The 18,797-nt window shown below is 31.9% G+C and overlaps 1 protein-coding gene across 1 annotated transcript; it reads left to right on the forward strand.

Annotated features, from left to right (window-relative positions):
- Window positions 1–1,652: 1,652 nt before the first annotated feature.
- On the forward strand, window positions 1,653–18,367 carry LOC115883418. The gene is made up of 6 exons (XM_030901777.1): window positions 1,653–1,844; window positions 1,908–2,128; window positions 2,190–2,336; window positions 2,393–2,500; window positions 2,558–2,918; window positions 16,026–18,367. The coding sequence occupies exons 2-6, from the start codon at window positions 1,988–1,990 to the stop codon at window positions 18,044–18,046; spliced, it is 2,778 nt and encodes a 925-aa protein (XP_030757637.1). The 5' UTR covers window positions 1,653–1,844; window positions 1,908–1,987; the 3' UTR covers window positions 18,047–18,367.
- Window positions 18,368–18,797: the final 430 nt, after the last annotated feature.

Consider the following 18,797-nt stretch of genomic DNA (forward strand, 5'->3'; position numbering starts at 1 on the left):
TTCACCAAGGACGTGCATATATGGGTTATCACTGGAATATTTCTCTAAAAAAAGCATATACGCCACTGGCCTTTTTTTCTCTTGTGAACGATGTAGTGTAAACATAGTTTAATGCCGATTAAAAGTTCTCTCGATATTATTGCCGATTTCGGCCTCCTTGATGAGATAAATGCAATTTTATTAATTTGTCTTGATCCAAAACCTTTAAAACATTTTAATATCATTAACTTGCAAAAGTTTTAAATAAATACTCTTTGATTCCTCATCAAAAAATATGAATTTCAAGTTCTTATAAACATGGGTATGGAAATGCCTAGTTTTAGAGTTACAGAGGATGTTAAAACATTTTAAAATTAGTTTTTTTTGTAATTATCTTAAATACCATTATTTTTTTTTTGAAATTGCTGTATGTTGGCTTAATAGTAATAATAACTATTAGTAATAATATTTAATAATAAATTGAATAAAATAAATATATAATTTGTAAATTTATTTATTTTTATTTTTATTTTATTGATTGTGATTAATAAAATTGCGTTTATCTCATCAAGGAAGCTGGATTCGACGAAATATGACGAGATAACTTTTAATTGATATTAAACGGCCTATACAATTTTAAAATCAAAAGAAACAAGTCAGTGGCGCACATGTTTTTTTTAATATTTTAGTGATATCCATACGTCCCTGATAAATTTATCGAAACTTTTTTAGCATTAAGATATGTAGCACTCTTTCACCTTAACTTTCACCCTAATCACTAAAAGTACTTGGAAGAAAATTATAATAAATCGAAAAATTTGTCTGAAATTTTTTTTAAAACACCCTGTCTATCTTATTCCTTCAATTTAACGGCTATGGTAAATATTTATTCCATTTCAATTCTATAGAAAGGAAAAGTGTGTTTATGTAATTAAATTAAAAGAACCGTTCTTAATCTCTAATAAAATTGTAGTTTTTATAGCACAACGATATTGTTTAGACGATTCTGGAAGAATTTTATAAACACATTATATTATAACATATATTAGATATCATTTATTTATATTATTTATTGATATCATATGATAGACATATTAATTAATTACAAATACAAATATATAAATTTTTGTATTTGTATTTAGAAAAAATTATTTGTTTATTTTGTAGAAATACTAAATAATTTATAGGTAATAAAATAAACATTTGCAGCATTATATTTTTGCTGTTTTAAGATAAATTTTTAAAATATAATGTAGCGCCATCTTTGAGAATGCGTCTCGTTCTCTAGCTGCCATTGAGAGAAAAGGCGCCACAAGCCACTACTTTTATTAAAACATTTTTTATGCTTTAAGCATTTTTTTTAATTATAAACATATCTAGAGTTATATCTAAAAATCTGCATTTATTGAATTTTGATTAATAGTTCACAAACAAAGCACAATTTTTTTCACAATAGGCAACTAGTAAAATCTAAAATCCTGTTTTAACAGAGTTTGATTTTACACCGTCATTATACGTAGGTACTTAATAATAAACTGAAAGAACTGATACGTTAGATATAATATAATCATAGAATATAATACGTTGATGTGGAAAATATTTTTGATATTTCTATAAAATATATTTTAGTGACTTAACATTTGATTTGGATTAGCTTTTTTGATTTGCAGGCAGATGGCAGGTATCTATTTTGATGTCAATGTCAAATATCAAGTGTCATTATCAGATGCTTTCTTTTATTTTTCTTCAGGGAAGTTAATTTTTCTAATTCAAAGCTGATTCAAGCGTTCATGATATAATTCGAAATTTCTTAATTGTACGATTGAAAGTTCCTTTTCTCTGTGCATTCTGGTGCTTCCCGTTAGGTATTTATTCATGGTATATATAAAAGCTTTTGGGTTATTTAAGGTTTTATGTGCTTCCCGTAGAAACATCGTGGTGCTGTCCTGTAAAAGTTATTTATTGTTAATATGGATTAATGTATTAAAGTTTCTAATTCGAAACGGAAATGGATTTACGGTGCTACAAAAATAGTTGTAGATTATGTTTAAAGCCACTTCTAACTCAAGTGAAGAATATATTCACTAATTCGATTGAGGGATATACTGATTCTTTGATTGATATTATATTTTCATTGTTTGGAGTACAGGTACTTTATATTTAGACACTTTTTACACATCATTAATACTTCTAACTTTTGTTTCTTATAGCTTAATGATGAAAGGAAATATCCTCAATATATTTGCAGAAAATGCTTGACTGAAGTGGAAAATATGTTACTATTCAAGGAAGATTTTTTACGTAACCAAAATATTCTTTATAATTTATTTTGTAATAGTGATTCTAGGTCTCAGGAAGTATATTTAATAATATATCATATTTAATAGGTTTACGTTATATAGTATTTTATTAGGTACAAGATGATGATATTATTATAATTGAAGACACAGAAGACTTTCAACCTAGTATACTCACTGAATTACACGAACGAACAAGCACTGAATTACAAGAACGCCCTGTGGTAGAAATGGTGAATTGTATTATTCCCTTAAATATATTTATTTTGTGATAATTTTAGCCTGAACAAGAATATATCAAAGTACCAAAAATATTTCTAAAACAAATAAGCCCTAAAGTTAGATTAAAAAGATTGGAAAATCAAGTTCAGTTTACAAATATATTAGAAACAAAAAAAACTTATTTAAATAAGACTATTTATGCACCGAGAAAACAAGTTTTTTCCCAAATATGTACAATATGTGATAAAACTTTCCGCTACAAGTTACAATTGCAAGTTCATTATAAGAAGAAACACAAGCACGTTAAGGAAAATGATAAATGTTTAAGAAATAGTGGTGTAGAAGATAATGATGTAATTGAGATTAAGGAAAATGGCATAGAGAACTGTGAATCTGATCATAAGAGTTTTAGAACTAAAGGTTAGTGGTATTACATATCTCTAGTAAATAGAAGTAAAATGTCTTGTAATGGTACAAAGTTGTAGTTATAAACTGCTGAACATAGCATAAGTTTTATAAAAGAATGTTGATTGATATAATGTGCGAACTGTTCCATTTGAAATACTTAGTTCAGTAAAAGATAGCCAATGAATGACAATTGAAAAGACATTTTGGTGAAGGGTTTTATGCGTCTCAAATTGACTAAGAGTGGGTCCCATGGGAACCTACACTGCGGCCGAGAGGGCCAATTGTGGCTTTGCATCTCAAAAAGTGGCTCACCTCTATAATTTTTTTCTTTTCTTACAATAAATTCTAATTCTAATTTTCCTACATAATTTAGAATTGATTGACGTATTCAATTGTATTTCGTTACTTCCTGTTTCACCGGAAATGACAACAACTTTTGATTTTTAAATGGCACCCTCGGTATTTTGTTACTTTATTTGATTTCTATCGAATAAAGTAATAAAATACCGATTTTCTAATGACTCTCTCTGGGCAACGGCCTAGCTCAAATTCAAATTCAAACTCATTTATTGGTGTTGCCATACAATAGTATTTACACAGGTCACATTACACAGGATAATAAAAAAAGAAAAAATCAAGCTTAAAAACATAAATAAGTTACTAGTACTAAATTAAAAATAATTGTATATAGACATTAAAACACTAAAACACTAAATAGAATAATGGCATCAACAATTAACCTAAAAACACTAAAATCTAATATTTAAAAATTCCTGGGAGGAATAACAGGAATACCGCATCAGCAGGCTCTTAACCTCAGTCTTAAACCGCAAGAGGGGCATGTCCGCAATTTCCTGAGGTAATTTATTATAGAATTTAACTGCCAGGTACCCAGGTCCATCTTGGCACCTAGTCAATCGGTGGTAGATTGGCACAAGCCTATCCCTACCCCTTGTCTTATGGTGATGGACTTCTCCGTGGACTCTATAAAGGTCTCGGTTCTTTTTCACATAAAGGAGATTTTCCAGTATACAGGGTCCGGCAATAGTGCGTCGGGCATCTGTAGCTCCTAGAATCAAAAACTTGAGAATTTTGTTTAAGTGCATACCTAAAGTATGTATGAGGATGTATTTCCGGAAAATATTTTAACTTCTATAGGGTGGCTCAAAAAAGTGTGAGTGGATCTGGATGATTTTTTTTAAATGGAACACCCTGTGTATTATTGCATTTCTGGCTTCCTTTCAGATCACTTTATATAATCCTAAGATATGAGTTAATCTATTTCGATAGTTTCAGAGATATTAAAAAATAAATCAAAAATATATATTTTTCAACCCTTCTTAAAAAAAATATTAAAAATGCAAGAACTGTTCTGAAATCAAAACTATATTAGATATTTACTTTAGACGGTCGGTTCTTACTTTGCTATAAATATGGTAATCGTAAATCATACAGGATGTTCAATATTTTATGCCTTAAACTTTCAAAAATATAAAATAATTTTTCTTCGTTTTTTTTAATGGAACACCCTGTATATTATTTTTTTATTTGACGGAGAATTAAAAAATGAACATTTTTTGTATTTGAAGTATTTCAAAAGTTTTAATAGTTTTCCGGATACACGCAGTATTATTTTATATGGCGCTTTCAGTGGTAAAATACGAGAGAAAAATCATTAGGTGGCTTTGATAAAAACTTACTATGAAAAATACCATATGAAATACAAGACCGGGAATATCTGCGAAACCGTTAAAAATTTTGAAATACTCTAAATGCAAAAAATGTTCTTTTTTTAATTTTCCATCTATTGAAAAAATAATATACAGGGTGTTCTATTTAAAAAAACAAAGAAAAATTATTTTATATTTTAGAAAGTTTCGCGTAGAATTTTAAACATCCTGTATGATTTACGGTTTCCATATTTATAACAAAGTAAATACAGACCATCTAAAGTAAATATCTAATATAGTTTTGATTTTAGGACAGTTCTTGTATTATTAATTATTTTTTTAAGAAAGGCTAAAAAATATATAATTTTTATTTATTTATTAATATCTCTGAAATTATCGAAATATATTTACTCATGTCTTAGGATTATGTAAAGAGATCTGAAAGGAAGCCAAAAATGCAATTATATACAGGGTGTTCCATTTAAAAAAAATCATCCCGATCCACTCACACTTTTTTGAGCCATTCTATAGAAGTCAAAATATTTTCCTGAAATACATCCTAGTACATACTTTAGGTTTGCGCTTAAACAAAATTCTCAAGTTTTTTTTATTTTAAGAGCTACAGATGCCCGACGCACTATTGCCGGACCCTGTATATGCCGACGGGACAGTCAACACACCCACAGCCCTGAATGCCTGCCAAACCAAACCAAACCAAACCAGCCAAGACTCGCACAGCCGCCCTTTGCAAGCCGAAGATCCTCTTTAGTTGGGCTGTATGTCCCCAAGCGAGAATAGCATAGGACAAGATCGAGTGGAACAAAGCAAAGTATGCAGTCCTCAGTACAGGCCCGGAAACACTTCCTGAAAGGCGACGCAGAGCAAACAATCTCCTTCTAAGCCTAGACGCAACCCCATCGACATGCTCATGCCACCGAAGCAGAAGATCAATCTGCACTCCCAGAAACCTAATACTCTGGACATCTGCGTTTGCTGTTTCTAAGTCCCTAAGAGAGAAAACCATCCTATTGGTTTTGTCAGGATTCAGGAGCAACCTATTGGCACAAAACCATGCCTCAACATGGCCCCGCACTACCTCACTCCCTTCCATGGCACCCTCCAATGAGTCATGAGAAGGCCACTGTTGTGTCATCAGCGAAAAGTGTAAATTTAGATGTTGAGTCTATATATGGTAAGTCGTTGATATATATCAAAAATAGAATTGGTCCGAGCACTGAGCCCTGGGGCACTCCAATATTAACATGACTCATCGCTGATGACTCCCCACCGACCCTCACAACCTGAACTCTAGAAGTAAGTTTGGAACGCATGAAATTAATACTATCCAGACTAAAATTGTACCTTTCAAGCTTCCGTAACAGTATGTCATATGGTACACAATCGAATGCCTTACTCAGATCGCAAAATAAGGCCCCTGTAAAGTCAAGACTATCAAAAGACTCCAGAACACAAGACACAAGTTCCAGTATACCAAGAACCGTATTCCTATTTTTTCTGAAGCCAAACTGGCACGGTGTAAAGAGATTATTGCTCTCGAAGAAATGCGTTAACCTGGAAGCAATACACTTCTCAAAGATCTTTGAGATGATAGGTAGTAGAGAGATGGGCCTATAATTACCAGGATCTTCAGGGTTGGCTTTTCTAAAAACAGGCGTTATTTGGGCAATCTTCAGTGCATCTGGAAAAGTGTTTTCTCTGAAACTCTGATTAATAAGTTTAGTTAAAGGACCTATTAGTTGGTTTTTGACCGACTTGATGAGCTTTATATTTAATCCAAACACATCAGAGCTATGCTTATTTTTCAGGCCGTCAACAACATCTCTGATCTGAACAGGTGATGCGCCAGAGAAAAAGAATGGGGTCTCACTGACAGCAAAATCATGCACGAACTCAAGAGGATCAAGCCCCCTCCAGTAATTTCAGAACTCGTGAAAATTTGGTGTTAATGTCTAAATCACCACTAAAGTTCCAGTCACTTGCTTCAACCAAATTAAAGAATCTTAATATTCCCCTATGTGTTAATGGCCTACACACCTTTCTCTCCCGCAAGAGACGATCCTGAGAACGCATCAAGAGAAGCTCGAGCTCCTGCCCCAGGTGATCAGATATACCGTATGATCGAATAAAAATGGCGTCCAGTTGGCTTGGAAATGACGATCGATGACATTTCCCATATAAATTTACATATAAAATGACAGCGATCTTCATTTCATAGCCATCGCTGACGCCGTTTTTATTCGATCATACGGTACTTAGATCAACAACGTCCGATAAAAAAGAATCCTTACAGAAATTAATAAAAATGTTATCCAGATATGCTTGTTGTCTTGTTGGGGCGGTAATTGTCTGCACAAAGCCGTGGCACTCAACTCTGTCTGGCCTGTATTAAAATGGACATTAATTAGCTAGCTAGCTACGTCGAAACACCGGTTCCCATTAGAACACCGAAGTTAAGCGATGTACGGCGATATTAGTGGTGACCGATTCGAAACTCTGTATCGTGCTGTTGTCCATAAAAAGGCAAAAGTGTAAAATCTATTGACACACACTGCTCATTCACGCCGGTTCGAGGCCGGAAGAGATCGGATATCTCGTGAGTAAGAGTCGATTTAGACACTTGCCAAGTCGGTAGGCCATTGACCATGATATGGCTGAGGACCGCGGTTCGGATTCCGCGTAAACAAAGTAGGCCCCGTCCAGATTAGCCCTGGCAGCAAAATCTTTACTTTACTTTAATGACTCTCTGAATGACTCCCTGGTATATTTTTACTTTATTCAATAGAAAATAACACTCTGAATAGAATGACATATCATATGTCAACTTTTGACATTTTAGCTTAAAGAAATTGTATTTTAAATTTCAGTCTAGAGTGCCGTCATAGGCCATAGATGTGTTAAAAACACTAATTGTTAATCAAGGAGTCTTGGAAAAATATATTTCAGCGTTTAATGATGTTCGTGTCTTGTCCGGGCCCGTTTAAGATGCCCAAATCGTATTTTTATTCATCATACCTCAATTTTTTTCAATTTTTCACCCTTGTTGACTCATTAGCATATTTGGAAAAAGTATTTTTTTTATGAATAATTTGGTACCACACACTTGTTATTTCGAGTCAGATGGTCATTATGAACCGCATGTTACAATTTCAAATAAACCTTATGGAGAAAATGGCAAAAATTGACATATTATATGTCATTCTATTTAGAGTGTCATTTTCTATCGAATAATGTAAAAACATACCGGGAATATCATTAAAAATCAAAAGTTGTAGTCATTTCCGGTGAAACCGGAAGTGACCAAAAACAAACTGAATACGTCAATCAATCCTAATTTATGTTATATACTGACATACCAAATTTCGTTTTTTTTATCTGAAAAATAAAAAAGTTATAGGGGTGAGCCACTTTTGAGACGCACCTGGTATATAGTACACTATATTGCTAGTCAGGAATAGAAACTGAAGCCAAATTTTTGAGATGGAGGTATACAAAATCCATATAAGTCGGTCCTTTTTGTTCAACAGCTTTGAACTACACAAGTGTGAGAAGTGCTTCTCAATTAGTTGATTTATTTCATACTAAGCAATAGGAGGAGTTTTCTAAGTTTATATCTACCACGTAAATCAATTTAGCGTCTGACGCGCCTTTGCTGATAATTTTAAATCTAATCTCTGCCATATTTAAACAAAAACAAGTAACAGATAGATATGATAAATATCTAAAATAACAGGTTGAAAAAATGCCGTTACCATATTACCAATAAAAAATAATATACGTTATTAATATTTAGAGTTTAAACAGTACGCGGGCAGGTGACAGCGTTTAGCGATGGTATTGGATCGTATTATTTAGCGCGTGCGCACAAAAGTCCTGTTGAACGAAGGATAGACTTATGCAAGATTGATATTCCTATTCCTATTCTTTGGCTTCACTTTCCACTCTTAGACTGACAATGTTATTTGTATAATGTTTTGTATTCTCTTTTGTTTGTTTGTTTGTTTACTTTGTTTGTTTAGTGTACCTTTGTCTACACATTGCAAAATTTTTTGACAATAAAGGCATTTATTTACTCATTATGTAAATGCGGTACTAACAATATTTCTTATAATATATTTGGCTTTACCCTAGACATTAGGTGGTAGGCAAAACCGTTACATACTTAAATAACAGTTGAAACTGTTACTGGTATTTACTCGTATACCGTGCTGGCAACTGTTACTTTTGGGTCGGTATTTACATGTGTGGAAGTAAATCGCATAGGGATCTTATTAAGTCAGAGTGAGAGAAATGCGACGGTGTGCTGTTGCGGCGTTGCCGGTACGCCTTTCCCTATCAAGTAAAGTAAAATCACGATCGCAAACCGCTTATTTTTAAAAGATTTCTTTTCGAAAAGATAGATTTCGAGATATTAAGAGGAGAAGAAAGATAGATTTCGAGATATTTTTGATAGATTTCGAGATATGGATTTTTGAATTCACAGTTCTAGTAACGCGACCACTGTCGAACACCAACTCAATTCCACTTATTTTTACCAAAAATGCAAGTGTTTCTAACTTGCACTTAATATTTTTCAAGCTATAGGGAAAATTACAACGACTCGTTAATAAATAAACAAATAAAGTATCACGAGACATAATTAAATCGTGAAGCTGAACGCGTGATGTACACCTTTCCTTAGAATTTTAAGTACTGACAGAGGTACTGATTGGGTCAATCGGTCGACTGCGACAAATCTGCTTATCCCCTTCCACGTCTCCTAGAAATGCGCACAGTTTCTCGGTTTATTTCATACTTTTGGCAACGTGTTTACTGTTCTCTCTTTGTTCAGTACATTATAAACGCATTGTACTCTTCTTACATACGGAAATCTCGACCCAAGACTAACCTTTGCCAGCCCTTAGTATACAGTGTCACAGATAACAGATAAAATCTACATCATATGGAACTTTTTTTAAGTTACTCACTTGGTGATACTTGACTTAGGCGATAGTTTCTGCTTAGCTTTAGATTAAAAATGACATCATAGGGTATCTGTCAAATTTAACATTTAAATATGGCTCTAAAATGGATTTCCTGTCCGAATTTCGAAAAACTTTATTTGAAAAATTTGTTTCTTTTTTAATTTTACACAAATATTACTAATGTTCAGCCATCAGAATGAAAAGGAAGATTTCTTCATTTTTAACCAATAGCAGCCGACTCTTCTGATAGAAGCAAAAATAACTGATGGGAAAACATTTGCCAGTCACATATTTATCTAGCAATCATATATTTGATTAAGTTTTTTGAATGAATTAATAGTTTTTTAAGAAAAGTTAAATTTTGTTGCTAAAAAATTGCATAATGCAAAGTATGAATAATTATTCCATTTATTGAGTTAACATTATTCCTATAATTTTTTTCTCTCCAATTACTCAAATTAAGTTTAGATTTTCATTAAAAATCAGGCATGCTAGAGTAGTAAGTTAGTTAAACAATTTTTTGTAATACATACTTATAATTGGTGGTGGGTAAAACCGTTATTTTTAAACAACAGTTGAAACTGTTACTGTTATTTATATATAACAGCTTAAAATAACAGGTTTCTGTTATTTTTAATATCTAAAAGAGCATATTATGCATTGTCCAAATTGTAGTAAAATCATAAAACTCTTCATATTTATTTCTGAGGAGTTTCATGGTGGGTTTATACTTCGAGTATTAGCGCTAACCTTACCCTTAACACTAACTCTAAGAAAGTAACCTTGAGAACTTAAGGAAATGCCGTTCATACTTCTACTTGTTTTAAAAGTTTCTTTAAAGGTTAATGGAATTTTTAATAAATATGTAATTCTATTATTTAATATATAGCACTCAACATCAATAATTTTTTCATCTATGAGAATATTTTCAAATGTAACGTTTAACGGTATTTTATCGATTCCAACAATATTTTAAATATTAATTAGTTCATTGATAGATCTTCAGTTTTTATAATACTGGAATGAAATATTCGTGACTTAAAGAAAGCAATAAAATTTTCGTTATCTTGTAGAATATTATCGACTATTTCATAAATATTTATTACTTGAATAAGTGTGAATCGAATTTTCTCTATAAACTGCCCCTTGAATTATTTGCTCAATTTGATTGATTTTAAATTCTAAAAGTTTTTCGTTGTGTAAAATTTGTTTAACAGTAGAATTAAACTTATTTATCACTCTGAGCGCTAAAGAATTTTGTTTCAAAATATTTTCCGCCAAATTCTTTTGATTGGTTTGTAGATTATCTATTAATGTGTTGTATCTTTCGCCATCGGATGCGTCTAAATTTCCACTGATAGTTTTAAATACTGAGATCAGATCGTGGTATGATCTGATTTATTTCTGAATTTACTCGATCTTGTAAAACGTTTAAAATATTTAAATAGTCAATTAAATCAAATGTATAATTTTTATTTTGGTTTTATTAACAAAGTTAAATTACTACCTTTTATATTAAGTGTATTTATTTCAAATATTAAAGGATCTAAGTCATAACAATGAATCAGCGTAAATGAGCTTTGCCGTAATTTTTCCGTTCCAAGTTTCATCGGAATTATCCGGGGTTGTCATTTAACTGTTTGAAGAGAATTTTTTCTTGTCCGAGACAAAGTCCTGATGTTAGGATTCTGAAAATATATATGAGAACTAATTATTAAAACTATACCTATGTTTCCGAAGACGTTTTAGATTACTTAAATGTATTTTTCCACGTGTTTTACTTGTCGCTGTTTTTCTTGGTAAATCAACTTAATCTAAGTTTACTGGTTTGTGGAATTTGTCAGCGTTTTTCTGTCTTACAAATTTCTTAGGATAAGCTTTTTGTCCTTCGTTGAATAATAATTCAGGGTCATTGCGATTATGATGCATATGATGCTGCATAAAAGCTAGCGCCCGGTTAGATTTTATAGGATTTTCTATTGTTGCTCGGTCGGAGTCACGGCCGCATTTGTTACGGGCATGATAATTAAGATAATGCTTTAGCATTTTTAATATAAACCAAATGAATCGTTCCATGTTTCAAAAATTACATTTTAGAAGATGATGTTTTGTAATTTGTTTGGGAGAAGCACCACTTCCCTTGCTTCCATGGATTGCACGCCGCTGATCTGTTCGTAAAAAAAAGAAAAGTTCAGTAGTTCATGTTTGTCCTTGGCTATCAGCCACTCTTCCATTATCTTAGTCTTCTGTGGATCCACTGCCACTCCCTGGGAGGAGATCACATGACCCAAGTAGTGTACCTTTCCTTGATACACATGACATTTCTTGAGGCTAAGTTTCAAACCAGAGCTCGCTAGTCGCTTGAAAACTTCTTCCAGATTATTTAGATGATCGTCAAATGATTTTCCAACCACTATAATGCCATCCAGGCACACTAAACAGGTAGTCCAGGATAGTCCCTTTAACACAGACTCCATTAGTCTTTCAAAGGTTGCTGGCGCGTTGTACAATCCATAGGACATAACGGTAAATTGCCGCAGTCCAGAGCCTCCCGAGAATACTCTCTTCTCTCTACCTTTCGGCGCCATGTCGACTTGCCATTGACCACTCTTCAGATCTAAGGTAGAGAATATTGTCGACCCCGCCAGCGTGTCTAGAGTATCGTCTATCTTCGGCAGGGGATAGCTATCCTTCTTGGTAACATTATTGATCTGCCTATAATCAACACGTAACAACCGATAATCAGCACCTGGTGGTACCGTCATTCTTCTGTTCTTTGTTGTACTACCGGCGATATCCACCGGCTGTCGAATGCTTCAATGACACCCTCTTCTTCATTTCTCGAAGAATTTTGTCAGTATCTTCACGTTTGGCGAGTGAAAGTCGATTTTGTTTCATTTGTGATACATCTCCGGTATCAATTTTATGTTGTACTAAATTGGTACGATCTCTCTGTCCTGCTTCTCCTTTATCAAACACATCTTGATACTTCATTATCAGGTTTCTCAATTTCTTACTGTCTTGGGGGAGATAATCCCTTAACATTTACAGTGCCTTTACCATTTTGTCCGGAATTTTTGAAGCCGAAAATTTGGAGGTTTCCATGCTTGGAGTGACTGAGCAACAGTCATTGTAGTCATTCTACAACAATTCTACAAACAATTAAACATATGGAGGATATGTTTAATTATTAGTTGTAGATTAGTACACTTCTGGTCCAATTTTTTAGCGGTTTTTCTTAGACAATCAGCTCTATTATACATTGCCCTAGCCATTGGATCTAGCTTAGACACACTTTTCACCTTAGCAAACGCCAACAAATTGACAGATTTTCTCAATTCTAAATAAAAAAGAAAATAATTATTGAATCATATTTTAAAATTTAAATACATAAATTAATATTTAAAAAATGCTGATACTGGATATAGTTAAATGAAAAAGTCAGTAGCAAATAAAATAAGTTCAATTAAAATGTAAACATATACTTAAAAACCATAAAAACATAGGTATACATTTATTTATAGGCTAGTAGTTATAAAAAAACTATAAATAATGGTAGATACTAATACTGGAGTGCTTTAAGCCCTTATGGGATACAAACCTCGGAATTCATTTGCTGTGAACGAATTTTTATAAAACTTTTTGCATTGTATTGTTAATAAGATATATTACAAAGTTTACCCATTTAAATTCGTTGCTTTCACTTTAGTATTTAAATAAACACACATACAAATGCATACATACAAGATGGCTGAACATTCCGGAAAAGCTCTCTATCAGGATTCCTATTTGAGATTTTCACTTCAAACTTTTTACAAAATATGTGTTTAATGGTAGTTCCTATTTCAAAAAATATTTTTATGGATATACAGGGTGAGTCAAATATATATCTATATTTGTTTAGTTCAGTGAATTTGCTATAAAATTCCGGTTTCATAAATATCTTAATACCATAGAGTATATTAAGTGGTTTTTGAATTAAGACCAAGTCCATGAGGACGTCAATTTAGACTTTCAGGAACCTTCGTATTATAACTTCTAATCGAGACGATCGACTTATTGTAAGTTTATCGCTAAGAAACCGCCGTTCGCCATCTTTTCAAATTGATAATGAATTGCACTTACGGAACGTACATATTAACTAACGGACTATAAGAAGAAGATTAAATGAAGCAAATCTTATGTCAAGAAGGCCTGCTTCGGGATCAGAACTTACTAGATGTGTTGGCTAGGCCCAAAAGCAAAGGCATGGTCTTAATGTAAAAATTACGAAAAAATTTTGTATCTTCTTCAAAAGCGAATATTTCCAACAAAAATAAAGCTAATGAGATGAACCAAAAAGCAAACCACCGAGAAAGTATGTATCTAGATGATAAAATGATTTCTACATTTCTTGATGGTTTAACATATTCCACAAGGTGTTTCAAACTTTCACCAAAATATCAACATTTTGTTTTCCCTCGTATCATTAACTGATGTGGAGTTTCATTTTTAATTTAGAAAAATAGACTAAAAAGTAAAAGAATTTGGCTACATACTGCTTAAAAAATCATCAAAATCGGCCCATTAAAACAATGATTAGAATATAAGCAGAATAGGTAGAGCTTATGCATTAGATTTGTTTATTTCAATAAATTTACTTAGAAAAAGAATTAAAAAAATCAAAACATTAAGAAGGAAATAATTAAGAATTTACTAAAATTACTAAAATAAAAAATTAAAAGCAACGAAAAAAATATGGGTAAACATTTTAGTATTTTATCTATAAAACACAATAGAAGGTTTCACATTAATAAATTCACAGTAATTGAATTCCGAGGTAAAAGTCTCTGGGCACTCCACTATAACTATGAATATAGAATGAATTAACATTACAATGCTATAAATTTAATTTTGGTATTACCACGGATACCATAAATAATATACCGGGTGGTGCATCGTCGTTGGAAACATAGGAAATCCCATGCAAATTTTGAACTGTTCAAATATTGGCTCCCTTCTTGATTTTACAGCGAAGTCGTAAATAATTTTTTTAAAGGCGTATGTATGGTAAATACATAACTTCAAATATTTCTTATCTTTTTGAATAACAGCCTTTTGTAATAATTTATACTGTTTTGCATCGGAACACGGGACATAGGAAATCACATGCAAATTTTGAAACGATTAAAAATATCTCCTCAGATAACTCCCCAAAAGTTGTATTAGAATTTCTTGAAGAGATGTTAAAGCTGTACTTCTGTCTAGAATGTCGTTTCTTTTGGAGTAGGCATTTAAAAGTGATTTACACAAATGTGCCTTCAAATTAGTAAAATTTATAATACGGCCTAGAGGAAGCTACAATTAAAATATCAGCAAAAATGTGGTTTGGTCATTATCAAATTCAATGTTACATTTTGTTTACAAGAATTTTTGTGAAGGTGCCAAATAGAGTAATTTTGTATAAACGTATTATGATTTTCACAACATCTGAAAAAGTTACGATGGATAAACGGCATTTTGCTGGATTAGATATATCCGCAGTATTCCTGGTCCACCACGGTTTCCAAACCACACAAATATTGTAAACAAATTGTGACATTCAATTGACAATGACAAAATCATATTTTTCCGGTATTTTAACTGTAGTAGCTTTTAGTCTAAAAGCTAGCAACGTTTTCGAGAAAGTATTTTAAGACGTCTGGCTCTTTGATATATCTTTTACTATGCTTTCTGGAACAGCATGCGGCCCGTCTGGCTGCCGATAACCGTTGCATTCACTACTGCTAATCGGAAGAAGATCCTATATATATATATATATATATATATATATATATATATATATATATATATATATATATATATATATATATATATATATATATATATATATGTATATATATTTTTTAATTTAGTCCTATAAATTCTAGTATGGAATATAAATCGAACATGTCTCCATAGCACAGTGCGTATAAAATAAAAAAGTTTTTGCACTGACCCGGATTCGAACTCTGACTCCTCACTTGATAGGAAGAACCTCTACGCGCTGAGCTATGGAAACTCGGTCGGTTGATATTCAATACTAGATTTTAAAGGATTAATAAAAATATAGGATCTTCTTTCAATGTGCAGTAGGGAACGCAACGTTTACCGGCAGCCAGACGGGCCGCTTGCTGTTCTAGAGAGCATAATAGAAGATATATCAAAGAGCCAGACGTCTTAAAATACTTGTTTTTCCGACTTTGCTAGCTATCGTACTTTTTATATACTATCTCTGGTCCGTATTATAAATTTTTAGTACTTTGAAGGTACATTTTTGCAAATAACAGTATAACTTAACTAAATAACAGTATAACTTTAACACCTCTTCAAAAAAGTCTAATACCACTTTTGCGTTAAATCATCGATTTTGTCCTTTTCAAAATTTACAATGGGATTTCCTACGATGTACGGGTTAGATATATTTTTATAATTATTTTTTGTTACAGTTCTATCACCAAACCACGCAACCACACCTGGAACTTCCTTACCTTATAACCAAACAACATTTTTAAAAAATCTCAACCTTGTAACTCATGAAAAAGCACAAATAATTAAAACCAAACTTTCTCAAAAGGTTCTCAAACGTCGGCTAAAAAAATATTGGGTCAAAAAACAATTATCATGCACAAAAATCAATTCAAGAATAGTTAACAAACGAAGTCAACCTAAAGCCAACTTAAAGCAAAATACCATAAAAAGGTCTTTAACATTTTTAAATAGGTATGGCTATAGAAAGTCTGAGAATGATATTAAAAAGCCTAGTTCTATATCTTCTGATGAAAAGTTGAAAAGTATTAAAAGGTCTCCTAGCTTAGAAGCAAATTGTAAACTGTTAGGGGAACAATCTGAGACGGATTCCACTAAAAATGTCTGTGATATTTTAAAGATAGAAATTGCTCCACTAGAAAACCTACAAACGTCAAAAAACATAGATAATGATTGTGTCGTTAAAAATAAAAATCTACCATTGTCACCAGGCGAATGTAAGCTCCATTTAAAAAGATACGGTCAGGATACATTACAACTACGCACAAAAAATAAGCTAGAAACGCATCTTAACGTCGGAAGCTGTGATTTGCATAAATTTGGCAAAACAAATGATTTTGAACAGTTTTTACAGCATAATATAAAAAATCCCGATATTTGCAGTAAAAAACACGGTGGTTCATTTGAACTACCAAAGAAAAATCACATTGAAATGAGTCTGGACAATCATACAAACATTAATAACCCTAAAACCAACCAATCAGAAGAGACATTTTATATTTCCAATTCCAATATAATAAATCCTGATCATTGTAAAGACAGTAATGATAACTTTGGGCTATTCGTAAAGAAACCTATAGAGCAGAATGCAGAGTACCATACTTCCAAGAATAACCCTAAAAGGGGCAATGCTGCTATTGAGTTATTTCCTAAATATAGTATAAAGTCTACTGATTTTAATAAAAAGAGTAGTTATGATACATTTAAACTACCTATACGAAATCATTTAGAAGGAAGTTTAAAGCGTAATGCAAGCCCTAAACATAAATCACATATATGTCAATCAGGGAAAGAGACTACTAACCAATTTTCTGAAAAGAATTTTGACGTTTATAAACGTATCAGTAAAGGTACTTTCGAACTGCCTGAAAGAAATTGTAAGGTGAAAAATCAGGAAAGTCTGATGAATAAGGATAGTCCTAAGAGCAAATCTGCAGGTAATATAATTAATGTGTCTGTAGAAAACGAAAAAAAGAATTCTAATGATGCTGATTGTGAATTGCGGAGTGGTACATTTCGGTCACCTGAAAGGAATGGAAATAATATAACAGGCTGGAAAATAAGATGGCATGACAGTAATCGAATAAAAATTGTTAAAAATACGAATTTACCACTGTCATCACGTGAATACAATCACCAGTTTAAAAAATACCGGCCGGACACTTTAGAACTACTCTCTAAAGATATGTTAAACTTTAACACAGGAACTAATTTACTAAACAGCTTAGAACGTGCTACAGGTTCTAAACACAAATCAATTACAGATCAATCAGAGAAAGAGACTACTCACCAATTTTCTGAAAAGCATTTTGACATTTATAAAAGAATTAGTAATGGTACATTCGAACTGCAAAAAAGAAATTGTAAGATAAACAATCAAGAAAGTCAGATGAATAAAGATCTTGAAAGTAAATCTGCAAGCAATATAATTAATAAAGATAATGAATTACAGAATAGTGCATTTGAGTTTCCCAAAAGAATTGGAGATAATTTAATAGGTTGGAAAGTAAGATGGCATGATAATAATCGATTAATAAATGTTAAGAATAAGAATTTACAACGTTTATCACACAAATACAAGCACCAGTTTGAAAAATACGGACAGGGCACTTTAGAACTATTGTCAAAAAATATGTTAGAAAAAAATGTTAAAAGAGGAAGGGGTAGACCGAGAAAGAAAATAGATTTTGAAAATGTCTAACAGTTTTAGTTCAAAACTAACTGAGTTTGATTTCTTCCAATAGATCTGATTAGTAATTATTTCACACGAAATGCAACGAGAATTATACCGACTCTGTTAGGGATGGACAATCGATATATTTTAGGTATCGATATCTTGGTAATTATCGATAGTCGTAGATATTTCGATCACTATCGTGTTACTAGTAGTAGCAGTTATCGTTGTATTAATAACTATTGATATATCAACTAATAATGGTACGTCAGCAAGTATGAATAACTCGATATATTGATATACCAACGATATATTAATATATCATTAACAGATAAAATTTTGAAATTTGAGGAGGACTTTTGTAGTTAGGCCAAACAGTAATTTCTCGCTCTTAGATTTGGCCGAAAGTGGCTGCAATAACTTTTTTTAAATACTCGCTCTTTGTTACTGTATGTCTTAAAAAAGAACATAAGAAATTAAAATACCCCAAAACTTTAAAAATACAATTTTTTATCATCTATTTTGAAAATATCGATAGTGATGATGATATTCTTCCATGTGATCAATTACTCCGTGTTTACTTACTTGTTATTATTTAATCTATTAATTTATCGAAAAAGCATATTGGTGCTCATTACTTATGTGCTTTCTTTTATTGTATTTCGTTATTTGATTTTTTTATATGAATTTCCTCTATTAAGTTCAAAGTTAATAATAAATACTTATGCATAAGTAAATGAAAATTGCAGTTATCCATTTGTTATATTTATTCTATATA

Source organism: Sitophilus oryzae, unplaced genomic scaffold (assembly GCF_002938485.1).
Source record: "Sitophilus oryzae breed Bouriz unplaced genomic scaffold, Soryzae_2.0 scaffold_1899_pilon_pilon, whole genome shotgun sequence".
Taxonomy (NCBI): Eukaryota; Metazoa; Arthropoda; class Insecta; order Coleoptera; family Curculionidae; genus Sitophilus; species Sitophilus oryzae.

What these genes read in the sequence shown, in the direction of transcription:
- LOC115883418 (XM_030901777.1), top strand. Translation starts at nt 1,988, where the DNA reads ATGGATTTACGGTGCTACAAAAATAGTTGTAGATTATGTTTAAAGCCA. An exon ending in TTTCATTGTTTGGAGTACAG is followed by an intron (nt 2,129 to 2,189) that starts GTACTTTATATT and finishes TGTTTCTTATAG; the next exon opens with CTTAATGATGAAAGGAAATA. An exon ending in AATTACAAGAACGCCCTGTG is followed by an intron (nt 2,501 to 2,557) that starts GTAGAAATGGTG and finishes TGATAATTTTAG; the next exon opens with CCTGAACAAGAATATATCAA.